The 27,707-nt window shown below is 45.6% G+C and overlaps 1 protein-coding gene across 1 annotated transcript in view; it reads left to right on the forward strand.

The window, feature by feature from the left end:
• LOC126427938 (insulin-like growth factor-binding protein complex acid labile subunit) overlaps positions 1–27,707 on the forward strand; it is a 225,304-nt gene that overhangs the window by 168,468 nt on the left and 29,129 nt on the right. The window contains exons 6-8 of the mRNA XM_050089830.1: positions 1,152–1,394; positions 10,050–10,243; positions 24,446–24,604. Of these exons, the coding sequence (XP_049945787.1) occupies positions 1,152–1,394; positions 10,050–10,243; positions 24,446–24,604 (596 nt within the window). The remainder of the gene's footprint in view (positions 1–1,151; positions 1,395–10,049; positions 10,244–24,445; positions 24,605–27,707) is intronic.

The following is a 27,707-nucleotide window of genomic DNA, read 5'->3' on the forward strand; positions in this document are numbered from 1 at the left end:
CTGCAACGTGCTGACACGAGGAAAGTTTCCAACCGATTTCTCATACACAAACAGCAGTTGACCAGCGTTGCCCGGTGAAACGCAGTGCTGGATCCCAACAGCCTCGTATCACTAGCAGTCGAGATGACATGCATCTTATCCCCATGGCTGTAACGGATCGTGCAACCACCTCTCGATCCATGAGTCTACAGATGGGGACGTTTGCAAGTCATCAACAATCTGCACGAACAGTTCGATTACGTTTGGAGCAGCATGTACTATCAGTTCGGAGACCATGGCTGCATTTACCCTTGACGCTGCATCACAGACAGAAGCGCCTGCGATGGTGTACTCAACGACCAACCTGGGTGCACGAATGGCAAAACGTCATTTTTTCGGATGATTCCAGGTTCTGTTTACAGCATCATGACAGTCACATCCGTGTTTGGCGACATCGCGGTGAACTCACATTGGAAGCGTATATTCGTCATCAGCATACTGGCGCATCACCCGGCGTGATGGTATGGGGTGCCATTGGTTACACGTCTCGGTCACCTCATGTTCGCATTGACGGCACTTTGAACAGTGGACGTTACATTTCAGGTGTGTTACGACCCATGACTCTACCCTTCATTCGATCCCTGCGAAATCTTACATTTCAGCAGGATAATGCACGACCGCATGTTGCAGGTCCTGTACGGGTCTTTCTGGATACAGAAGTTCGACTGCTGGCCTGGCCTGCACATTCTCCAGGTCTCTCACCAACTGTAAACGTCTGGTCAATGGTGACCGAGCAACAGGTTCGCCACAATACGCCAGTCACTACTCTTGATGAACTGTGGTATCGTGTTGAAGCTGCGTGGGCAGCTGTACCTGTACACGCCATCCAAGCGCTGTTGTACTCAATGCCCAGGCGTATCAAAGCCGTTATTACGGCCAGAGGTGGTTATTCTGGGTACTGATTTCTCAGGATCTATGCACCCAAATTGCGTGAAAATATAATCAAATGTCAGTTCTAGTATATTTGTCCAATGAATACCCGTTTATCATCTGCATTTCTTCTTGGTGTAGCAATTTTAATAACCAGTAGTGTAATTTAATTTCATTAAAGCACTTCTGTAAGTTGTGGACCGTGGTCCAGGACAGCGTCCCCACTCGCCCCGATGTTGCAGGTTCCAGCGGACGTCTCAGGAGCGATGCCGTCACTGCAGTACCTGGACCTGGCGGACAACAGCCTCTCCGTGTGGGAGCGCGGCGCCTTCCGGGAACTGCAGCAGCTCCAGACGCTGCTTCTGTCCCGCAACAACCTGTCCAGCTTGACAGCAGGCGCCCTGGACAACCTGCCAGAGCTGACGGAGCTCCGGCTCAACGAGATTGGCCTCACCACGCTGCACCGCGACCTGTTCGTCAAGCAGGTAATGGCTGTGACTTGTCTACACGTCAAGTCTTAAGTAACCATCTCTACATGATGCCCAAGGAAATGTGTGCCAAACCTGGACTGCGTATTAGAGCTGGCTGATGTCTGACAGTAACGTGGCAGTCTCACCATGTATCACTGCGATCTTTTCGTCGAGCAGGTACTGGCTCTGACTTGTTAGCGCACTCTCTGGTCAGTAACATCCTCACCACGAAGCTAATTGGAAGATGAGCTCAACCTGGACTGCCAGGCACAGTTGACAGATGCACCCTATGTGATCAAACGTATCCGGACACCTGGCTGAAAACGACTTACAAGTTCGTGGCACCCTCCACCAGTAATGCTGGAATTCAATATCACTCTTAGCCTTGGACAGCTTCCACTCTCGCAGGCAGGCATTCAGTCAGGTGCGGGAAGGTTCCTTGGGGAATGGCAGCCCATTCTTCACGGAGTGCTGCACTGAGGAGAGGTATCGATGTCGGTCGGTGTGGCCTGGCACGAAGTCGGCATTACAAAACATCGCAAGGGTTTCTATAGGTCAGGACTCTATGCAGGCAAGTCCATTACAGCGATGTTGTCGTGTAATCAGTCCGCCACAGGCCGTGCATTACGAACAGGTGCTCGATCGTGTTGAAAGATGCAATCGCCATCCATTAATTGCTCTTCAACAATGGGAAGCAGGAAGGTGCTGTGATAGTGCCGCGCAAAACAACAAGGGGTGTAAGTTCCCTTCATGAAAAACACGACCACACCATAACACCACCGCCTCCGAATTTTACTGTCGGCACTACACACGCTGGCAGATGACGTTCTCTGGGCATTCGCCGTACCCAGACCCATTGTGTACCGAGATTCGTCACTCCACACAACGTTTTCCTACTGTTCAAGCGTCCAGTGTTTACGCTCCTTACACCAAGCGCGGCGTCGTCTGGCAGTTACCGAGGTGATGTGTGGCTTATGAGCTGTCGCTCGACCACGAAATCCAATGTTTCTCACCTCCCACCTAACTGACATAGTACTTGCAGTGGATCCTGATGCAGTTTGGAAGTCCTGTGTGATGGTCTGGATAGATGTCTGCCTGCTACACAATACGACCCTCTTCAACTGTCGGCGGTCTCTTATCAGTCAATAGGCGAGTTCGGCCTGTATGCTTTTGTGCTGTTCGTGTCCCTTCACGTTTCCACTTCACTTTCGCATTGGAAACAGTGGACCTAGGGATGTGGAAATCTCGCGTACAGACGTATGACACAAGTGACACCTAATCACGTGAGCAAGTTCGAATTCCGTGAGTGCCACGGAGCACCCCATTCTGCTCTCTCACGATGTGTAATGACTACTGAGGTCACTGATATTGAGTACCTGGCAGTGGGCGACAGCACAATGCACTCAATATGAAAAAACGTATGTTTTGGGGGTGTCCGGATACTTTTGATCAGATAGTGTGCATCTACATCCGTATACAAGATTTGCAAGCCACTGTACGGTGCCTGGTGCATGGTACCCTGTACCACTACTACCATTTCCTTTCCTGTTCCACTCGCAAGTAGAGGGAGGAAAAAACGACTCTTTGTATGCCTCCGTTTGAGTCCAAAGCTCTTGTATCTTAGCTTCATGATCCTTACATGAAGTTTATGTTGGAGGCAACAGAACAGTTCTACAGTCAGCTTCAAACGCCGGTTATCTAAATATTCTCAATAGTGTTCTTCGGAAAGAATCTTGCCTTCCCTCCAGGTATCCCCATTTTAGTTCCCAAAGCATCCCAGCAACACTTCGGTGTTGTTCGAACTTACCAGTAAGAAATCTAGTATCCCGTCATAGAATTGCTTCAATGTCTTCCTTCAGTCCTACTTAATATAGATCCTGAACACACGAGCAGTACTCATAGTTCGCACTAGGGTCCAATATGCGGTATTTACAGATCAACAAAATTTTCCCAAAATTGTTCCAATAAACAGATATCGATCATTCGCCTTCCCTACTATAACGCTCACATGCTCGTCCGATTTCATATCGCTTTTCAACGTTACACCCACACACAATATTTAAAGGATATTATTATGTTAAGCAGGGTATTACTAATGCTTTATCCGAAAATAACAGGTTTGTTTTTTTCTATTCATCCGCATTAACCTCATTTTTTCTAATTTTATTCCTAGCTGCCATTCCTCACACCAAGTAGAAATTTTGTGTAAGTCATCTGGTACCCTCCTACACGCATTCATCTTCTACATATTCCTGTACACCTCAGCATCATCAGCTAGCAACAGCAAATTTCTGCTCACCCTATCAGCCACTTGGCAACGGCCTTGCCGTGAGATCACCGAAGTTAAGCGTTGTCGGGCGTAGTCGGCACTTGGGTGGGTTACCATCCAGACCGCCATGCGCTGTTGGCATTTTTCGGGGTGCACTCAGCCTCGTGATGCCAATTGACGAGCTACTCGACCGAATAGTAGCGGCTTCGGGCAAGAATACCATCTTACGACCTGGAGAGCGGTGTGCTGACCCCACGCCCCTCCTTTCCGCATCCTCCATTGAGGATGACATGGCGGTCGGATGGTCTCAGCAGGCCACTCGTGGCCTGAACACGGAGTGCTCTCAGCCACTTCGTTTATAATCTCGGCTCTCTCACACTTCCCTAAGGCACTCCTCATCATACCCTTGTCTCTAAACACTCGCGTTCGAGGATAACACAGAACTACATGTGCTATCCTGCTTAACAGATGTCAGAATGAAGGGCGGGAGCGTCCCCACGCTACTTTACGAGTTGTTCATCAAGCAGGTACTAAATCCGACTTCTTAACGCACTCACATGTCAATAACTACCCGACACGAAGCTAATGGGAAGTGTCCAACCTGCATATCCTGCCAGAGCTGCCAGGTGTCGAAACGGTGGCAGCCTCACCACGTTACGCCGCAACCTGTTCGGTAGGCAAGTACTGGCTCTGATTTGGAAGCGCAGCAAGCTAATTGGTACTTGGGCTCAATCTGGACGGTGTGGCACAGTAGACATAGGACTGAAAATAAAGGTGGTAGCCCCACTATGCTGCATCATGACAAGTGCCGCCTGTCACTTATTAGCGATCTCAATTTTCGATAGGAACCTCAACATGAAGCAAATGGGAAGATGTGCCCAACCTGTACAGTCTGGCAGAGTTCACGGACCAGTGGCTCAACAATGTTGGCCACCACACACTGTACCAAGACCTGTTCGTCGTCAATCATGTACTATATCTGACTTGTTAGTCCACCCGATGGTCAGTAACCACTCAACATTGGCCTTATGTAAAGATGTGACCGACGTGAACGTGCCATAATTGACAGAGGTCTGCCGAGAGGTCTTCCGAGTTGTATGGACGTGGTCCATGGAACTCTTCTATCCCTGACGTTCCGTCCAAGGCTTCGTTCGACATCGGAGGTGCTCCTGGCTGTGCTGAGTTTTGCCGACCAACGAGTCGGCCTAAATACCGTGGAAAGTGGGCGTGGTCTGGATTTTACGTGACAGCAGAGATAAACCTTGTCATGGATAAAACATAACTATCGATCATAGTACATCATCGATTCTGTAGCGCCACTGTCCATATATCGTTGAGTTTCATAGTATTCATCAGTATTACAAACTAATGTACCTTATTACCAAACGTAACGTAGAGGTTATTACGAATATTCCCTGTAATAGTGATACGTAGTGATGCTGAGGGAATTAGATTAGGAAATGAGGCACTTAAAGTAGTAAAGGAGTTTTGCTATTTGGGGAGCAAAATAACTGATGATGGTCGAAGTAGAGAGGATATAAAATGTAGGCTGGCAATGGCAAGGAAAGCGTTTCTGAAGAAGAGAAATTTGTTAACATCCAGTATTGATTTAAGTGTCAGGAAGTCATTTCTGAAAGTATTCGTATGGAGTGTAGCCATGTATGGAAGTGAAACATGGACGATAAATAGTTTGGACAAGAAGAGAATAGAAGCTTTCGAAATGTGGTGCTACAGAAGAATGCTGAAGATTAGATGGGTAGATCACATAACTAATGAGGAAGTATTGAATAGGATTGGGGAGAAGAGAACTTTGTGGCACAACTTGACCAGAAGAAGGGATGGGTTGGTAGGACATGTTCTGAGGCATCAAGGGATTACCAATTTAGTATTGGAGGGCAGCGTGGAGGGTAAAAATCGTAGAGGGAGACCAAGAGATGAATACACTAAGCAGATTCAGAAGGATGTAGGTTGCAGTAGGTACTGGGAGATGAAGGAGCTTGCACAGGATATATTAGCATGGAGAGCTGCATCAAACCAGTCTCAGGACTGAAGACCACAACAACAACAACAGTGATACGTTCTGTTGGCATGTGTTGCCCATGATTAAAACGATTTTTATGAGAAGCACAAAATGAGCTATAATATGGCAATAAAGTGTTTCCAGACCTATGTCTGTACAACACATTTCATTCCTCTATATGAGAGGGATGCTTCCTGAAAATTGCTCACAACTATTTGTTACATTCTGTGCGGATGTTAGTGCTTGACAGTGGCTACATAGCCGAAACGTCGTACTACACAAAACTACAGTGAAGTGGCAAAGGAACTGGTATAGGCACGCGTATATCTCTTTTTCCAATAAATAAAGTGTTTCCAGACCTATGTCTGTACAACACATTTCATTCCTCTATATGAGAGGGATGCTTCCTGAAAATTGCTCACAACTATTTGTTACATTCTGTGCGGATGTTAGTGCTTGACAGTGGCTACATAGCCGAAACGTCGTACTACACAAAACTACAGTGAAGTGGCAAAGGAACTGGTATAGGCACGCGTATATCTCTTTTTCCAATAAATAAAGTGTTTCCAGACCTATGTCTGTACAACACATTTCATTCCTCTATATGAGAGGGATGCTTCCTGAAAATTGCTCACAACTATTTGTTACATTCTGTGCGGATGTTAGTGCTTGACAGTGGCTACATAGCCGAAACGTCGTACTACACAAAACTACAGTGAAGTGGCAAAGGAACTGGTATAGGCACGCGTATATCTCTTTTTCCAACAATCAGCTCAGTTCATACATACAATTCCAGGAACAAAAATGATCTGCCCAAGGACTTAAAAGCACTTACTTTAGTTCAAAAAGGGGTCCACTACTCAGGAACACTCATCTTCAATAACTTGCCATCAAACATAAAAAATTTAGTTACAAATAAAGATCAGTTTAAAACGAGCCAACTCCTACTCCACTGACGATTTTTTTAATAGAAACAAATGATGTATTGTATATACTCAACTATTAGTATTGTCATTTCAGCTTAAAAAAAAGAAAAATTGTCATGTTCCACATCCGCGAGGATGTACTCAGCACCGATCTGTGGAACGAAAAACTAATCTAATCATCTAATCTAATGTAAAGGATTTGTTCTAGGCGCTACAGTCTGGAACCGCGCGATCGCTACGGTCGCAGGTTCGAATCATGCCTCGGGCATGGATGTGTGTGATGTCCTTAGGTTAGTTAGGTTTAAGTAGTTCTAAGTTCTAGGGGACTGATGACCTCAGCAGTTAAGTCCCATAGTGCTCAGAGCCATTTTTGAATAACAAGGATTTGTAAACAGCTGGAATACGGTGCTACGGTCGTCAACGCCTATATAAGACAACAAGTGTCTGGCGCTGTTCTTAGATCCGTAACTGCCACTATCATGGCAGTTTATCATGATTTAAGTGAGTTTGAACGTGCTATTACAGTCGGTGCACGAGCGATGGGACACAGCATCTCCGAGGTAGCGACAAAGTGGCGATTTTCCCGTACGACCATTTCACGAGTGTTCCGTGAATACCAGGAATCTGGTAAAACCTCAGATCTCCGACATCGCTGCGGCCGGGAAAAGATCCTGCAAGAACCGGACCAAAGACGACTGAAGAGAATCGTTCAACGTGACAGAAGTGCAATCCTTCCGCAGATTGCTGCAGATTTAATTGCTGCGCCATCAACTGTCAGCGTGCGAACCATTCAACGAAACATCATCGATATGGGTTTCCGGGGCCTAAGGCACACTCGTGTACCCTTGATGACTGCACAGCATAAAACTTTACGCCTCGTCTGGACCGGTCAACACCGATATTGGCTGTTAATGACTGGAAACATGTTGTCTGGTCGGACGAGTCTTGTTTCAAATTGTGTCGAGCGGATGGACGTGTACAGGTCTGGAAACAACCTCTGCGTGTCAGCAGAGGACTGTGCAAGCTGGTGTAGGCTCTGTTATGGTGTGGGGCGTGTGCATCTTGAGTGATATGGGACCCCTGATACTTCTAGATACGACTCTTGACAGCTGACACATACGTAAGCGTCCTGTCTGATCACCTGCAACCGTTCATGTCCATTGCGCATTCCGACGGGTAATTCCAACAGGACAATGCCACACCTCACATGTCCAACATTGCTACAGAGTGGCTCCAGGAGCACTCTTCTGAGTTTACATTAGATTAGATGATTAGATTAGTTTTTCGTTCCACAGATCCGTGCTGAGTAGATCCTCGCGGATGTGGAACATGTCAATTTTTCTTTTTTTTAAGCTGAAATGACAATACTAATAGTATGAGTATATACAATACATCATTTGTTTGTATTAAAAAAATCGTCAGAGGAGTAGAAGGAGTTGGCTCGTTTTAAACTGATCTTTATTTGTAACTAAATTTTTTATGTTTGATGGCAAGTTATTGGAGTGTTTCTGAGTAGTGGACCCCTTTTTGAACTAAAGTAAGTGCTTTTAAGTCCTTGGGCAGATCATTTTTGTTCCTGGTATTGTATGTATGAACTGAGCTGTTTGTTGGAAAAAGAGATATATTATTTAGGACAAATTTCATTAAGGAGTAAATATACTGAGAGGCAGTAGTTAGTATACCCAGTTCTTTGAAGAGGTTTCTACAGGACGTCCGTGAATTTACTCCACAAATAATACGTATTACACGCTTTTGGACCCTGAAAACTTTTGTTTGACTTGAAGAGTTACCCCAGAATGTTATAGCATATGACATTATGGAATGAAAGTAGGCAAAGTATGCAAGCTTTTTCATTTTTATGTCGCCTATGTCTGCTAACACTCGAATTGCAAATACAGATTTGTTAAGGCGTTTCTGCAGTTCTGTGGTGTGCTCCTTCCAACTGAATTTATTATCAAGTTGTAATCCCAGGAATTTAAGACTGTCAACCTCTTCTATCTGCTCTTCTTCATACTTTATGCATATGCTGGGTGGAAACCTGTTACAGGTTCTAATGTCTAAACACTTCCGCTGGCCATCAGACTCCCCAGATATGAACATTATTGCGATACCTGCGACGCCTTGCAAAGTGCTTTTCAGAAGAGATCTCCACCACCTCGTACTCTTATGGATTTATAGATAGCACTGTAGAATTCATGGTGTCAGTTCTTTCCAGCACTACTTCAGACGTTAATCGATCCACGTCATATCGTGTTGCTGCACTTCTGCATGCTCATGGAGGCCCTACACGATATTAGGCAGGTGTACCAGCAATCCAGGGAGAAGAAATAAAAACTTTGAGGTCCGCCGATGACATTGTAATTGTCAGAGACAGCAAAGGACTTGGAAGAGCAATTGAATGGAATGGACAGTGTCTTGAAAGGAGGATATAAGACGAACATCAACAAAAGCAAAACAAGGATAATGGAATATGGTCGAATTAAGCCGGCCGTGGTGGCCAAGCGGTTAAAGGCGCTACAGTCTGGAACCGCGCGGCCGCTACGGTCGCAGGTTCGAATCCTGCCTCAGGCATGGATGTGTGTGATGTCCTTAGGTTAGTTAGGTTTAAGTAGTTCTAAGTTCTAGGGGACTGATGACCTCAGAAGTTAAGTCCCATAGTGCTCAGAACCATTTGGTCGAATTAAGTCGGGTGTTGCTGAGGGAATTAGATTAGGAAATGAGACACTTAAAGTAGTAAAGGAGTTCTGCTGTTTTGGGGGCAAAATAACTCATAATGGTCGAAGTAGAGAGGATATCAAATGTAGACTGGCAATGACAAGGAAAGCGTTTCTGAAGAAGAGAAATTTGTTAACATCGAGTATAGATTTAAGTGTCAGGAAGTCGTTTCTGAAAGTATTTGTATGGAGTGTAGCCATGAATGGAAGTGAAACATGGACAATAAATAGTTTGGACAAGAAGAGAATAGAAGCTATCGAAATGTGGTGCTACTGAAGAATGTTGAAGATTAGGTAGGTAGATCACGTAACTAATGAGGAGGTATTGAATAGGATTGGGGAGAAGAGAAGTTTGTGGCACAACTGGACTAGAAGAAGGGATCGGTTGGTAGGATATGCCCTGAGGCATCAAGGGATCACCAATTTAGTATTGGAGGGCAGCGTGGAGGGTAAAAATCGTAGAGGGAGACCAAGAGATGAATACACTAAGCAGATTCAGAAGGATGTAGGCTGCAGTAGGTACTGGGAGATGAAGGAGCTTGCACAGGATATATTAGCATGGAGAGCTGCATCAAACCAGTCTCAGGACTGAAGACCACAACAACAACAACCATTTTCTTCAGTATAAAATGGGAATGACGCGGAAAACGTATTTGTTTCAAGCACTTACACATAATGTTTGACTCGGCCTCCCCTCCGGCAAGTACATGCCTCGTAGTGACGTTGAGCTTATCCTTGCAGACGAGCCTACGGTCCCTGCAGCTGCGCAACAACTCGTTGGCTCGCGTCGCCCCGGGCACCTTCCGCTTCAACGGGCGACTGGCGTCCCTCTACCTGGACAACAACCACCTGGCCGACATTGAGGTGGGCACGTTCGACCACCAGGGTGAGCTGGCCTTCCTCGTGCTCAGCGGCAACCGACTCACCACTCTCCGGTAGGTACAAACCGCTTGATTCCATGTCCAGTACACTGTCAGGAATGGAAAATGTCGCATCACCGTCACCTTGACCGAAACATAGTAAACAGATACTCTAGCTACTCCATGCCAGCGACAGCCTGTAACTTCATTAAAAGTTGATCCTCATCCGAAATTACCTCTAGACAAAAATCATTCCTTCAGATGCGGAATGGCATGAGTATGTAATGGCTACTTCCCCTTTTAATGTAAAGAATGACTGTGCTGGTAAAACTTCTACGTTACTTGATTTTCAAACTCCGGAGTGAAACTGAACGTACCGAGACTGTTTTCTCTTTCCTTATTGTGGTGTCACCGCCAGACACCATACTTGCTAGGTGGTAGCCTTTAAATCGGCCGCGGTCCGTTAGTATACGTCGGACCCACGTGTCGCCACTATCAGTGATAGCAGACCGAGCGCCGCCACACGGCAGGTCTAGTCTAGAGAGACTCCGTAGCACTCGCCCCAGTTGTACAGCCGACTTTGCTAGCGATGGTTCACTGACAAAATACGCTCTCATTTGCCGAGACGATAGTTTAGCATAGACTTCAGCTACGTCATTTGCTACGACCGAGCAAGGCGCCATATTCAGTTACTATTGATATTGTGAATCATGTACCGTCAAGACCGACGTTCATCATTAATGGTTTAAAGTTAAGTATTCCACCAGCTACGTCCGTTTTTCTAAATTCTAATTTCCTTATCCTGTTCCAGACCTCACGCCAGCCTGCGTGAGCTAAAACGCGTGCATTTCGGCCTCCTCTAGTAACATGGTGTTGGCTCTCCTGCCAACCACCACACTTAATCTCAACATTTCTAAACTGACACACAATATTTTAGTGCAACGCAATCTGACTTTTAATAATCCCTGCAAAAGAATAGCCCTGACTAACAATAATCTATAAACTTCACGAATCACATCACAAAAATATTCGTTACTCGAACTACTGCAATACAGCGAGCGCCAACACTGCCAGCTAAATAAAAGATTCTGACTACTGAAGGCACTAACATCTGACAGGCATGTAGTTAGCAAATATTTTGATAGAGAACAAACAACGTATTTACCTTAATAGTGTTCAAAAGTCATCAATATATAAATTCGTGACATTCAGTTCAACAAATTTCCTTTTACTGACGGACACACGTCCAGATCGTCTGCTCATGTTAACATCTCAAAACTCTGTCATCTCTCTCCTCACATCCACCACTGCTGGCGGCTCACCTCCAACTGCGCAACGCTACGGGCTGTTCACATCCAACTGCCCAACACTACACTGGCAAATAACTTCCAACAACGTGTTCAACCATCCACAGACTGTCGGCCGGAGTGGCCAAACGGTTCTAGGCGCTACAGTCTGGAACCGCGCGACCGCTACGGTCGCAGGTTCAAATGCTGCCTCGGGCATGAGTGTGTGTGATGTCCTTTGGTTAGTTAGGTTTAAGTAGTTCTAAGTTCTAGGAGACTGATGACCTCGGAAGTTAAGTCCCATAGTGTTCAGAGCCATTTGAACCATCCACAGACTGCACACAGCGCAGTCAGCGATTTTAATACAGAGCGCTACGTGGCATTACCAACATAAAAACCTAAACAGCCTACTTACACTGGGTGTGCCTGACGTCACTGGAAGTGGAGACTGTATCACTCCAAACCCAGGGGAAACGTTTTCCACAGACAGCCCGTTTTTTCTTGACCTACGTAAGGCTCAATTCTCCTCAGTCAGCCTATAAATAAGCTTCTTTATGTCCATCTTTTTAGAGATGGTTGCTGGACACGGCTGATCAGTACAGAACATCAACTCAAACGCCTTTCAACCGTCTAATTTTCAAACTGTTATTTTATTGGTCTACCAGTTCCGAGGATATACGAGGGTTGGAACTTTAATAGTGGCAACTATTTATTTACGGCTCGTACAAAATAGATACGTATTTCAAGGCCTTACTGCCCTTCAAAGTAGCCGCCAGCATTGTGTATAACCCGTTGCCAGCGTGGTGGAAGTCGTAGGATACTCTTAGCAGTGCCAGTTGCGTTGACAGTTCGAGCGGCGCGGTCTATTGCCCGACGAATTTGTAGCACTTCTGAAATGAATGCCATGAAGTGTTTCCTTCAGTTTAGAAATCGAGTTGAATTCACGAGGGATTAAGTCAGGGGAGTGCAGTAGGTGATATAGAACGAAGTAGCCCCATCAGTCAAACAAATCAGTAACAGCTTGCGCTGTACGTGCTTGAGCATTGTCCTGCAAAATGATGGTCAGGTCCTGCAGAAAGTGTCAGCACTTCTGTCTATATGCTGTTCATTTTTGGAACCAAACCTACGACCAGCTTGGAGACAGAAGTGATGACTCTTTCTGCAAAGACCTGACCATCATTTTGCAGGACAATGCTCAAGCACGTACAGTGCAAGCTGTTACTGATTTGTTTGACTGATGGGGCTGCTAAGTGCTATAGCACTTACTGCACTCCCCTGACTTAAGCCTTCGTGAGTTCAACTCGATTTCTAAATTGAGGGAAACACTTCACGGCATTCGCTTCAGAACTGCTACAAATTCGTCGGACAATAGACCGCGCCGCTCGAACTGTCAACACAACTGGCACTGCTAAGAGTATCCCACGACTTCCACGTCTTTGGCAACGTGTTATACACAATGCTGGTGCGTACTTTGAAGATCAGTAAAACTTTGAAACACGTATCTATTTTGTACGAGCTGTAAATAAATAGTTGCCACTATTAAAGTTCCAACCCTCCTATTACGCGATCTTCAGGCGCCCTTACCGGCGTGTAGGAAGATTCTAACCGAAACCTACGTGTCGGTCAGGGGACCTGAAGATGGTGTAAAGGTATCACCGAAACTGATAGACTAATTAACTAACACTGGAAACTAGACGGCTGAAAAGTGTTTCATTTGATACTCCGTATAAAATAATGGATTTTTACAACTGTTGTTTGAAAAATCTAATGAAACAATCAATGTATATCTTTTTGCACATTGTTTATTCATCATTGTACGTCTTTCTCTGATTCTTTTAAGAAATTCGGTCATCATGTAGCTCCGAGGAGTTAAATTCGCTCTGTCCAAAATGAGACATACCCACGATGGAAGTCATGCAATGTGCAAATCGTAGCTGAAATCAGAAAACACTTTTCTTAATGTATAAGGTATCGCACACGTAATAGCAAAGATTTTCGGAGCATGGCGGGCGTTCAAAACAGAAATGCTATTTAGTCGCGTGTTTTTGGTCATTTTTTGCAGTCAATAATGAATGAGTTGCAATAGAAAAAGCCTATTTATTACACCTTGCAGACGTGCCCGACTAGTTAAAATGCCTCTGAGCACTATGGGACTTAACATCTGAGGCCATCAGTCCTCTAGAACTTAGAACTACTTAAACCTAACTAACCTAAGGACATCACACACATCCATGCCCGAGGCAGGATTCGAACCTGCGACCGTAGCGGTCGCGCGTTTCCATACTGACGCGCCTAGAACCGCTCGGCCACACCGGCCGGCGGCCCGACTAGTAATTCAAGTTGACGGAATTGGCTGCGGTCTATTACTCGGTGCTATACATTAAGAAAATGGTTTGTTTTTCAGATTTCTGATGAGATTTTCAGACTACAGGACTTCGTTCATGCACACGCCTCATTTTGTGGAGATCAACTTTGACTCCTCGGATAGGAGGCTTCTTTAAAAAAAAAAGGAAATATTCTCCAAGAGTCAATAAATAATGTCCAAAAAGGCCTACGTTGATTCGTGATTAATTTTATAAAAAAGTCGTAAACGTCGACTATTTTATAGGCGTATGAGGAGATTGGATCCTTAAATTATGTAACAAAGCAACGTGTTTCAACGCAGAAATTTCATCTTCAGGATAATATAAATGCACTCCGTCTTCAGGCCACAAGTGGCCCATCGGGATCATCCGACCGCCGTATCATCCTCAGTTGAGGATGTGGATAGGAGGGGACTGTGGTCAGCACACCGCTCTCCCGGTCGTTATGATGGTTTTCTTTGACCGGAGCCGCTACTACTCGGTCGAGTAGCTCCTCAATTGGTATCACGAGGCTGAGTGCACCCCGAAAAATGGCAACAGCACATGGCGGCTGGATGGTCACCCATCCAAGTGCCGGCCACGCCCGACAGCGCTTAACTTCTCTGATCTCACGGGAACCGGTGTATCCACTGCGGCAAGGCCGTTGCCTTCAGGATAATATAGTAATACAAATATAATTAACGGGAGTACGCATTCATATTGATGCCGTTCTTTGCAGTGTTGGGATGTACTGCAGCTATCCTGCGGTAAAAGAGGAGGCTACCCTAAGAGGAGTGAGTACTTCCTTCTTTTGTCAGTATGTTTCTCACATAAAAAGTTTTCTTTTTAAATAATCACTAACTATGGTCAAATGAAATGGCTGTCTCCTTGTAGAGTGTAGAGTTACATCCATTCCCATGGCTCCTTGGATCTTGTTAACCAATTGGTCAGCTCCTCACGTCTGGGATTCAGTCACGTAGAAATTTTTAAAAGGAATCGTATTCGCTATTAGTCACTGTTTATAGACTTGCAAAGGACACTGCATGTAGACGACCTCTGCGGTTCGTCTACGATGACGCTATGGTAGCACTTTTTAGCGCCTGCATTTTTCTAGCGAGACATTGCATAAACTGGCGAAGCAAAATAGCTATGAAATTAGAATTACATATTAATACCTGCAGCTGCTGACGAGAATAATATATATCAACGGGGACAGGTGAAAATGTGTGCCCCCACCGGGACTCGAACCCGTGGTCTCCTGCCTACATGGCAGACGCTCTATCCATATGAGCCACCGAGGGCACAGAGGATAGTGCGACTGCAGGGACTATCTCACGCACGCATCCCGCGAGACTCACATTCTGACCTTATATGTCCACACACTACATTCGTAGTGTCCCTACCCAGCACACTCATTACGCATGGAAGACATTCTTACCAAGTCCCGTAAGAGTTCGGGTAATACGTGTGCATCCGCACAAAAGAGGAAGGTCATGGCTGGTATTGCCAGAACTATGTACTTATCCCGGCTATACCCGCAGGAGGGGACAGATATTTTCTTTGTGGAAAGGGGCCAAAATGAGCGGCTGTCAGTTGCACTCGAACATAGTTGTTCATCCATTTGACAAACATTACAAGAGTAAGGAAAACATTAAAAACAGAGCGAGCCAAGTTCTATATACTGACTTGGCAGAGAATCCTAAGAAATTTTGGTCTTATGTCAAAGCGGTAGGCGGATCAAAATAAAATGTCCAGACACTCTGTGACCAAAGTGGTACTGAAACAGAGGATGACAGACTAAAGGCCGAAATACTAAATGTCTTTTTCCAAATCTGTTTCACAGTGCAAGACTGCACTGTAGTTCCTTCTCTAGATTGTAGCCCAGATGACAAAATGATAGATATCGAAATAGACGACAGAGGGATAGAGAAACAATTAAAATCGCTCAAAAGAGGAAAGGCCGCTGGACCTGATGGGATACCAGCTCGATTTTACACAGTGTACGCGAAGGAACTTGCCCCCCTTCTTGCAGCGGTGTACCGTAGATCTCTAGAAGAGCGCAGCGTTCCAAAAGATTGGAAAAGGGCATAGGCCATACCCGTTTTCAAGAAGGGACGTCGAACAGATGTGCAGAACTATAGACCTATATCTCCAACGTCGATCAGTTGTACAATTTTGGAACACGTACTGTGTTCGAGTATAATGACTTTTCTGGAGACTAGAAATCTACTCTGTAGGAATCAGCATGGGTTTCGAAAAAGACGATCGTGTGAATCCCAGCTCGCGCTATTCGTCCACGAGACTCAGAGGGCCATAGACACGGGTTCCCAGGTAGATGCCGTGTTTCTTGACTTCCGCCAAGTGTTCGATACAGTTCCCCAAAGTCGTTTAATGAACAAAGTAAGAGCATATGGACTATCAGACCAATTGTGTGATTGGATTGAAGAGTTCCTAGATAACAGAACGCAGCATGTCATTCTCAATGTAGAGAAGTCTTCCGAAGTAAGAGTCATTTCAGGTGTGCCGCAGGGGAGTGTCGTAGGACCGTTGCTATTCACAATATACATAAATGACCTTGTGGATGACATCGGAAGTTCACTGAGGCTTTTTGCGAATGATGCTGTGGTATATCGAGAGGTTGTAACAATGGAAAATTGTACTGAAATGCAGGAGGATCTGCAGCGAATTGACGCATGGTGCAGGGAATGGCAATTGAATCTCAATGTAGACAAGTGTAATGTGCTGCGAATACATAGAAAGATCACTTATAATTTAGCTACAATATAGCAGATCAGCAACTGGAAGTAGTTAACTCCATAAATTATCTGGGAGTGGGCATTAGGAGTGATTTAAAATGGAACGATCATATAAAGTTGATCGTCGGTAAAGCAGATGCCAACCTGAGATTCATTGGAAGAATCGTAAGGAAATACAATCCGAAAAAAAAGGAAGTAGGTTACAGTACGCTTGTTGGCCCACTGCTTGAATACTGCTGAGCAGTGTGGGATCCGTACCAGATAGGATTGATACAAGAGATAGATCCAACGGAAAGCAGCGCGCTTCGTTACAGGATCATTTAGTAATCGCGAAAGCGTTACGGAGATAATGGATAAATTCCAGTGGAAGACTCTGCAGGAGAGACGCTCAGCAGCTCGGTACGGGCTTTTGTTGAAGTTTCGAGAATACCTTCACCGAGAAGTCAAGCAGTATATTGCTCCCTCCTACGTATATCTCGCGAAGAGACCATGCGGATAAAATCAGAGAGATTAGAGCCCACACAGAGGCATACCGACAATCCTTCTTTCCACGAAGAATACGAGACTGGAATAGAAGGGAGAACCGATAGAGGTACTCAAGGTACCCTCCGCCACACACCGTCAGGTGGCTTGCGGAGTATGGATGTAGATGTAGAATTTTAGAACTTAATTCCCGGCTAAATGCGCCATTCAATCTCACGCCTCAAGGGCAGAAAAACTTTAATTTAAAAACCGGCTGAAGGCCAATCACATAAGACTCAAAAACAAGAATTTGAATTTTAAAAGGCATAAGGCCTTGTCTTAAAATTTTTTTATATCAGGCTGAAGACTCAGACAATCTCACGCCTTAAGGGCAAAACAACTTTAATTTAAAATCAGCTAGAAGCCATACACAAACAAACAACAAGGACAATAAAGAAAAGGCAGCACATGAAACGGCGCTCAGAAGTTTCCAAGGGTCGGCCTAAATTCAAACACTAACGCTTGCTTAGGTGAGACACGCAGTCGGCCCAGCAATTCTCAATCTGACGGCAACCCAACCGACAGTCAGTCAATGGACCAAGTGACATGATAACTTCCGCACCACCCGACCAGCAGTTCAATGGAACAACGCAGAAGGGATCGGAGCCCTCAACGAATTACAGATTGAGCTGTCAAACTACACGCCGTGCTGCACAGCCACAAAACGACGAGGAAAATACACTGCCTGAATTTACGTCAACGGCCAGGACAGGTAACCGGAACGTTAACGGCCACAAGGCAGAAGATTACGCTACTGTACTTCAATTAAAAAATAATCAAGTTAAACTCCACAGGAAGGCAGCTAGAATTTCGCAACCTTGAAAACACACGTTGTTGCTCGCGGGAATGTCCCAACAGCCCACAATTAAATTCAAGCGACACTATGTGAACAGTTGGGGCTGGCTGGTAGATTAAGTTAAGACTCAACTTTCGTGTCGGGGATCGGTGAGCCACGGACCTCGTAGCAATGACAACAGCACGTCACACTCCGACCGCGAGTGGACACGCGCCACGGAGACTTCCTCGCTGCTCCACGCCAACCGACCAACTGCCCGCACACGGCACAGCCGGAAACTACAAGCGCCAGGGCAAAGATAGTACAAGGGTGCGAATATCGATAGACGCTGCTGCTGCATAACCGTGATAACCGCGGGAGACTAATCACAGAATAGCAACCAAGGTTTAATGCAAAGCACAACACGAGCCAGCCGAGGCTCAGATATAGTGTCTGTTCTTTCGGACGTCCGAAAGAACAGACACCATATCGATATAAGTATATACAATCCTGGAAATGGAAAAAAGAACACATTGACACCGGTGTGTAAGACCCACCATACTTCCTCCGGACACTGCGAGAGGGCTGTACAAGCAATGATCACACGCACGGCACAGCGGAAACACCAGGAACCGCGGTGTTGGCCGTCGAATGGCGCTAGCTGCGCAGCATTTGTGCACCGCCGCCGTCAGTGTCAGCCAGTTTGCCGTGGCATACGGAGCTCCATCGCAGTCTTTAACACTGGTAGCATGCCGCGACAGCGTGGACGTGAACCGTATGTGCAGTTGACGGACTTTGAGCGAGGGCGTATAGTGGGCATGCGGGAGGCCGGGTGGACGTACCGCCGAATTGCTCAACACATGGGGCGTGAGGTCTCCACAGTACATCGATGTTGTCGCCAGTGGTCGGCGGAAGGTGCACGTGCCCGTCGACCAGGGACCGGACCGCAGCGACGCACGGATGCACGCCATGGCCGTAGGATCCTACGCAGTGCCGTAGGGGACCGCACCGCCACTTCCCAGCAAATTAGGGACACTGTTGCTCCTGGGGTATCGGCGAGGACCATTCGCAACCGTCTCCATGAAGCTGGGCTACGGTCCCGCACACCATTAGGCCGTCTTCCGCTCACGCCCCAACATCGTGCAGCCCGCCTCCAGTGGTGTCGCGACAGGCTTGAATGGAGGGACGAATGGAGACGTGTCGTCTTCAGCGATGAGAGTCGCTTCTGCCTTGGTGCCAATGATGGTCGTATGCGTGTTTGGCGCCGTGCAGGTGAGCGCCACAATCAGGACTGCATACGACCGAGGCACACAGGGCCAACACCCGGCATCATGGTGTGGGGAGCGATCTCCTACACTGGCCGTACACCACTGGTGATCGTCGAGGGGACACTGAATAGTGCACGGTACATCCAAACCGTCATCGAACCCATCGTTCTACCATTCCTAGACCGGCAAGGGAACTTGCTGTTCCAACAGGACAATGCACGTCCGCATGTATCCCGTGCCACCCAACGTGCTCTAGAAGGTGTAAGTCAACTACCCTGGCCAGCAAGATCTCCGGATCTGTCCCCCATTGAGCATGTTTGGGACTGGATGAAGCGTCGTCTCACGCGGTCTGCACGTCCAGCACGAACGCTGGTCCAACTGAGGCGCCAGGTGGAAATGGCATGGCAAGCCGTTCCACAGGACTACATCCAGCATCTCTACGATCGTCTCCATGGGAGAATAGCAGCCTGCATTGCTGCGAAAGGTGGATATACACTGTACTAGTGCCGACATTGTGCATGCTCTGTTGCCTGTGTCTATGTGCCTGTGGTTCTGTCAGTGGGATCATGTGATGTATCTGACCCCAGGAATGTGTCAATAAAGTTTCCCCTTCCTGGGACAATGAATTCACGGTGTTCTTATTTCAATTTCCAGGAGTGTATGTATGGATAGAGCGTCTGCTATGTAAGCAGGAGATCCCGGGTTCGAGTCCCAGTCGGGTTACATATTTTCACCTGTTCACGTATATATATATATATATATATATATATATATATATATATATACGCCTGTCAGTAGCTGAAGGTATTAATATATAATTCTAATTTCGTTGTAGACGGCTGTAGGTCATCAATGGAGTCTGTTCTTTCGGACATGTCCAAAAGAGCAGACATCATATCCATATAAGTATAAAATAGCAGTGCGTCAGTAAGCACCTGAAGTTCAGGTGCGGCTGTCTTACGGAAATACTGTGCACTTTACACCACACTATATGTAACAGAAGCCCGAAATTTAGCGCGGACTTCAACGCAAGATGTTTATGATAGTATCTACGACGAAACTTTATCTCGAAACCTGGCAGAACATCCAAAGAGATACTGGTCATATGTAAAGTATGCTAGCGGCAAGACACAATAAATGCCATCTCTGCGCCATAGCAATGGAAATACTACCGACGACAGTGCTCCTAAAGCAGAATAAACACAGCCTTCCCAAACCCCTTCACCAAAGAAGACGAAATAAATATTCCAGAAATCGTGTCAAGAACAGCTGGCAACATGATTAACTTAGGAGTTGATATCATCGGAGTAGTGAAGCAACTTAAATCAATAAAAGGAAGTTTTCCGGTCCAGTTTGTGTACTAACCAGGTTTCTTTCAGAGTATGCTGATACAGTAGCTCCATACTTAACAATTATATACTGCCGGTCGCTCGACGAAAGATCCGCACCCAACGACAGCAATACTCAAGAAAGGCAGTAGGAGTAATCCTCTAAATTAGAAGCCCAAGAATTTTTGAACATATATTGTGTTCGAACATTACGAATTACGTTGAAGAGAACGGTCTATTGACACACGGTCACCACGGATTTAGAAAGCATCGTTCTTGTGAAGCACAACTAGCTCTTTACTCACACGAAGTGTTGAGTGCTATTGAGAAGGCACTTCTGATTGATTCCGTATTTCTGGATTTCCAGAAGGCTTTTGACACCGTACATCACAAGCGACTTGTAATCAGATTGCGTGCATACCGTATATCTGCTCAGTTATGTGACAAGATTCGTGATTTCCTGTCAGAGAAGCCACAGTTCGCAGTAACTGACGGAAAGTTATCGAGTGAAACGGAAGTGAATTTTGGCGTACACCGAGGTAGTGTTGTAGCCCGTCTACTATCCATCTACATAAACGGTTTAGGAGACAATCTGAGGAGCCATCTTAGGCAGTCTGCAGACGACGCTGTCGTCTATAGTCTATTTAACTCATCAAAAGATCAAAACAAACTGCAAAACGATTTAGAAGAGGTATCTGTATTGTGCCAAAATTGGCCATCGACTCTTAACAATGAAAAGTATGACGTCGTCCACGTGAGTGCTAAAAGGAGTCCGTTAAGCTTCCGTTACAACAATCTAAAGGTCGTAAATTTAACCAAATAGCTAGGAATTACAACCACGAGCAACTTAAATTAGAAAGGACACGTAACAAATGCTGTGAGGAAGGCGAACCTAAGACTGCGTTTCATTGGCAGAGCACTTAGAAGATACAACAGATATACTAAAGAGACAGTCTACACTACGCTTATCCGACCTCTTTTGGAGTACTGGTGCACGGTGTGGGGTCCTTTCGAGATCTGATTAACGGAGTACATCGAGAGACTTCAAAGAAGGGCAGAACCTTTTGTATTATCGCGAAATAGGGGAGAGAGTGTCACAGAAATTATACAGTATTTATCGTGGACATCATTAAAACAAAGGCGTTTGACATTGCATCGGGATTTTCACAAGAAATTTCAATCATCATCTTTCTCTTCCGAATGCGAAAATACTTTGTTGACGCCGACCGACATAGGGAGAAACAATCATTAAAATGAAATAAGGGAAATCAGAGCTCGGAAGGAAAGATATAGGTGCTGGTTTTTTCCGCATAGTGTTCCACAGTAGAATAGTAGAGAGTTGTTGTGAAGGTGGTTCGATAAACTCCTCGCGAGGCGCTTAAGTGTGGTCTGCTGAGTAGCCATGTAGGTTGACCTGACACATTAGCAGTTGTAAGCAGTCGAGATCAGGGTTTAATGACCCGTCGGCGATGAAGTCTTTAGAACGAGGTAGGAGCTCGGATTTGGGAAGGATACAGAAGAAAATTGACTATTTCTTTTCAAAGAAACCATCCTAATAATCTCCTCTACGTGATTTGGGCTAATTACAGAAAACCTAAATCACGATGTCCAAATGGGAATTTGAACTGCCGTATCCCAGAATGCGGGACCAGTTTCATCTCTGCAGCATCTCTGGGTCTCTCATTAGTTTTTCATTAATTTGTGCATTAATTATCTTAAGAGCACGTGCTTCACTGCACTGGATACTTCACTGGCGAACACACAAAACTCCAGATGTCAGGTACTCAGATCTGTACTAGACGTCGTATGTCGATAGAGCATCAACAAGAACACCGATTTAGTTCGTGCTGTGTGCAGTGGTCCAGTAGAAATGCATAAACGGTAATTAAAACTAACCCAGAACTAAAAAGCACAGGAAAACCGTATCTGTCAGTATGTTTTCCGTAAAACCAGCGTGGGTGAGATGCTAGAACGTGCGGTCGTCGAATCAATGGTCCCCCAGTTCAATACCAACCGCCGAATTTTTTTTTTAGTTTTTTACGCGTGGGACTGTACTTGGGAGAATATTTTCCTGTCCTGTAAAACAACTTTTAGGAATTTGGAGCAATATTCTTTTGGCACTCTCCTTTCGCTTCGTTGGCTGAACGTTATGTACTTGTCATTGATCTTATTATTTTGATTATTATTGCTACACTATTGACTTTTATTGCTACACTATTGATTATTATTGCTACACTATTTTAGCCTGAAACGGTCTCAGGTGGGTCAGTGATGAGACACTGGGCTCATATTCCGGTCGACGGTGATTAAAATATGTGTCAACCCATCCATATTTAGATCCTCCGTGATTTCCCTATATCGTTCAAGCAAATGCTAGGGTGCTTCATTTGAAAAACAACCATTTTCCATCCCCAAACCGAGCTTTTTCCCTCTCTGATGACTACACAGTCGACGGGAAGTGAAACTCTAGACATCCTTAAATTTAGTCTCTAAAATGCATGACTCCATACAACCTAATTCGGCGTCAAAGTAACGCTTCTGTCTTTTTCGAATTTTTTCAGTGCAGGGAAAATTGTGCTTAATAATAATGTACTCTGTGCTAAGTACTAGTAATAACAGAGTTTCTAACGCAATGAAACTTTAGTGAGTTTACTAGCTCTGGAGCAAGTAAAATGAATAGACGCCTAGAGGAACAGTATGGCTTCAGAATGAGCAAAAGTACAGGTTCGAATCCTGCCTCGTGCATGGATGTGTAGGATGTCCTTAGGTTAGTTAGGTTTAAGTAGTTCTAAGTTCTAGGGTAATGATGACCTCAGATGTTAAGTCCTACAGCGCTCCGAGCCATTTGAACCATTTTTTGCAATTGCTTCCTTATTGTTCTCTTTTGATTGCAAATTCTGTGATGTGCAGATGTGCTCTATAGATTTAGCACTTTCGAAGAAGTGAAGCGAAAGCAGACTGCCAAGAAAACATTGTTGTAAACTCCAAACACCCCTTTTCCATGTCAAAAACATGTTTTCGCATATAGCACTTCCAAGCATAATACAGTGAAATCATGTCGTCACTGGGTTTGGAAGACAGTGGCCCTCCGTGCGAGGATCCAACGCTCTAGAAACTTCCCACAGGATACAAACTTGTCAACTACTCACACTTATGCTCTTCTGTGCTCTGTAAATGTCGTGCTACTTTTAATTACCATTCGTGCATGTTCTACTGGACGAGAGTACACACCACGAACTAAATCGGAGTTTTGGCTGATTATCCACATACAACGTCTGGTACCGGTCTGAGTGACGCGCGCGCGGGGTAGCCTCGCGGTCTTGGGCACCTTGTCACGGTTCGCCCACCCTTCCCCCCCCCCCCCGTCTCGGAGGGTCTTGTCCTCCCTCGAGCATGTGTGTGCGTGTGTCTTCCCACGGGATACAAAGTTGTCAGCTACTCACTCTTATGCTCTTCTGTGCTCCATAGATCTCGTGTCACTTTTAATTACCGTTTGTGCATGTTCTACTGGATAACAGTACACAGCACGAACTAAATCGAAGTTTTGGGTGATACTGTGACTACATACAACGTCTGGTACCGATGTGTCTGCCGCGCGGTGTAGCAGCGCGGTCTTAGGCGCCTTGCCACGGTTCGCGCCCCCCCCCCCTCCCCATCAGCCCCTTTGTCGGAGGGTCGTGTCTTCCCTCGATCATGGGAGTGTGTGTGTATGTGTGTGTGTGTGTGTGTGTGTGTGTGTGTGTGTGTGTGTGTGTGTGTGTTCTTAGCGTAGATTACTTTAAGTTAGATTAGATAGTGTGTAAGCCTAAGGACCGATGACCTCAGCAGTTTGGTCCCATAGGAACTTACCACCAAATACCGATCTGAGTGTCTGGCATCTGGAGGTCAGTGTTTGAGTCATTTCTCCACGTTGCCCTTGCTCCTGGCAGTGTTACTGTAGCCAACCACATTTGGAGTGCGGCCGGATTTGACTGTGGATTGTTCTGGTTGCCCGCTACAGCCGGACCATGTTCACCCGCCTGCCGCGGCTGTCGACGCTGATCGTGAACGACAACCGGGTGACGAGCGTCGACCGGGACACCTTCTGGGACAACCCGCTGCTGTCGGTGCTCAGCATCATCGGAAACGCCATCGAGCGGCTGCCCGCTGACCTCTTCAGGTGAGTTGCCGCCCGGCGTAACGTCTTCAGAACGCAGCTCCTGCTCTGGTACGATCGGCTCCTCAAGAAATTTTCGAGATGTCATCTGACGCTTTCCCGGCGTACTGAATATTTCTCGGGTATTCACCCAGGTAGCGTCGTCCAAAAGACGCGACATTTCGGCAAGCCGGCTTCTTGCCATCTTCAAGCGTTCTTGGTGTCTGATCTCCGGTGGAAGTAGGCATCTATCAGAGATCAATCAGACACCAAAAACGCCAGAAGATGGCAAGAAGTTGGCTTGCCGAAATGTCGCGCCTTTTGGACGACGCTACCTGGCTGAATACCCGAGAAATTTTCAAAATATTCGAGATATCGCGGTCCATAGTTTTACGAGTCTGCTGAACAGACATACGCCAGCCATAGATCGGCAGCGCTGGTACAACTGGGTAAGACGGCACAGTATGTTTGTGCATTTTGTTCCTAACAGGCCGCCAGCCTATTCTATCGCTTCAAGGAATTGTTTACCTGGGAGATAATGACACAGAGGTAAGTTAGTGGAGAGGTAAAATGGGAGTATAAGGAAGAATAAAAGTTGATTCTTCCACAGGAGCAAACAACAAGCAGCCACTATTAACAATATAACATCACACAAAAACAGTCCAGATCCTGATGACTGGTTTCGGCCTAGTATTTCAGAGAGCACCATTAGCTGAATTTGGCGATCCGTAGAAGAGTCAATTACCCTTAGTCGCTGAAACTGTAGTTTCAGCGACTGAGGTCAACTTCTACGCATCGTCAACTTCAGCTGATGGTGCTGTCTGAAGATGGCCTAAGACTATGGCCAAATGACTGGAAAAGAGCGCAGGTAGTCCCAATCTTCAAGAAGGATCGTCGAGCACATATGCAAAACTATAGACCTATGTCTCTGACATCGATCTGTTGTAGAATTATAGAACATGTGCTTTGCTCGCTTATCATGTCACTTCTGGAAATTCAGAATCTACTCTGTAGGAATCAACATGGATTCCGGAAACAGCGATCGTGTGAGACCCAACTCGCTTTATTTGTTCATGAGGCCCAGAAAATATTAGATACAGGCTCCCAGGTAGATGCCATTTTCCTTGACTTCCGAAAGGCGTTCGATACAGTTCCGCACTGTCACATGACAAACAAAGTAAGTGCCTACGGAATATCAGACCAGCTGTGTGGCTGGATTGAAGAGTTTTTAGCAAACAGAAAACAGCATGTTGTTATCAATGGAGAGACGTCTACAGACTTTAAAGTAACCTCTGGCATGCCACAGGGGAGTGTTGTGGGACCATTGCTTTTCACAATATATATAAATGATCTAGTAGATAGTGTAGGAAATTCCATGCGGCTTTTCGCGGAGGATGCTGTAGTATACAGAGAAGTTGCAGCATTAAAAAATTGCAGCGAAATACAAGAAGATCTGCAGCGGATAGGCACTTGGTGCAGGGAGTGGCAACTGACCCTTAACATAGACAAATGTAATGTATTGCGAATACATAGAAAGAAGGACCCTTTATTGTATGATTATATGATAGCGGAACAAACACTGGTAGCAGTTACTTCTGTAAAATATCTGGGAGTATGCGTGCGGAACGATTTTAAGTGGAATGATCACATAAAATTAATTGTTGGTAAGGCGGGTACCAGGTTGAGATTCATTGGGAGAGTGCTTAGAAAATGTAGTCCATCAACAAAGGAGGTGGCTTACAAAACACTCGTTCGACCTATACTTGAGTATTGCTCATCAGTGTGGGATCCGTAACCAGATCGGTCTGACGGAGGAGATAGAGAAGATCCAAAGAAGAGCGGCGCGTTTCGTCACAGGGTTATTTGGTAACCGTGATAGCGTTACAGAGATGTTTAATAAACTCAAGTGGCATACTCTGCAAGAGAGGCGCTCTGCATCGCGGTGTAGCTTGCTCGCCAGGTTTCGAGAGGGTACGTTTCTGGATGAGGTATCGAATATATTGCTTCCCCCTACTTATACCTCCCGAGGAGATCACGAATGTAAAATTAGAGAGATTCGAGCGTGCACGGAGGCTTTCCGGCACTCGTTCTTCCCGCGAACCATAAGCGACTGGAACAGGAAAGGGAGGTAATGACAGTGGCACGTAAAGTGCCCTCCGCCACACACCGTTAGGTGTAGATGTAGATGAACCCCGAAACGCGTCATTAAAAAAAATCGATCTAGACCGTTTTATCATAGATTTTATACAGCCTACTTTTTGTTCCGATGGGCAGGGGCACTATGAATATAGTGCGGGACAATAATTTGGGAATATGGGAATCACGGAAGGCGTGCCAAAGATAAGTCCCTGCAGTCACACTATCCTCTGTGTTCTGTGTCCTCGGTGGCTCAGACGGATAGAGTGTCTGCCATGCAAGCAGGAAATCCTGCGCTCGAGTCCCGGTCGGGGCACACATTATTAACGGTCCCCGTTGACGTATATGAAGGCCTGTATGCAGCTACGGCTATTCATTTCATTGTAATTTCATTCCGAGTTGACTCAATGAGTCCACTCATCCCCACCTGATTCCAGGTACAATCATCATGGAGCATTTTGATAACCAATTCACCTCCAGTATTACTGTCGCAACTGGTCTTCTGGATCCTGGAGCGGCCAGGTTGAAATACAGCAGAGAAAGTCTGAGTCCTCTGGCCAACTTAAAACCTAAACAAATACATTTTTTGCAACACTTAACATACAAACAGTTTTGCAACCAGGTAAACTTCATAAGTTGGGAGATCATTAAAAAACAGAAGATTAAAACTTTCGCACTTCAAAAAACACGAATGACAGATAATAACACCATGGATTTCGGCAAAAATCGTCTTTTAAAAAGTAATTGAGGTAACAGAATACTTAATAATTCATTACACCCCGGAGTTGCCTTTTCAATCTACAAAAATATTTTTAATTCAAAAACGGAGGTAAAACCCATTAATAATAGACTAACGATTATTTCTCTTAAATGCGCAAATAAGACATACATTTTAATTAATGCCCATATGTCAGTCAATGAGGATAACTGTAAAAATCCTGAAGAAGTTAATGAAGCTTTGGAACGTTAGAGAGCATCATCTCGAAAATTC

This window comes from Schistocerca serialis, chromosome 12 (assembly GCF_023864345.2).
Source record: "Schistocerca serialis cubense isolate TAMUIC-IGC-003099 chromosome 12, iqSchSeri2.2, whole genome shotgun sequence".
NCBI lineage: Eukaryota > Metazoa > Arthropoda > Insecta > Orthoptera > Acrididae > Schistocerca > Schistocerca serialis.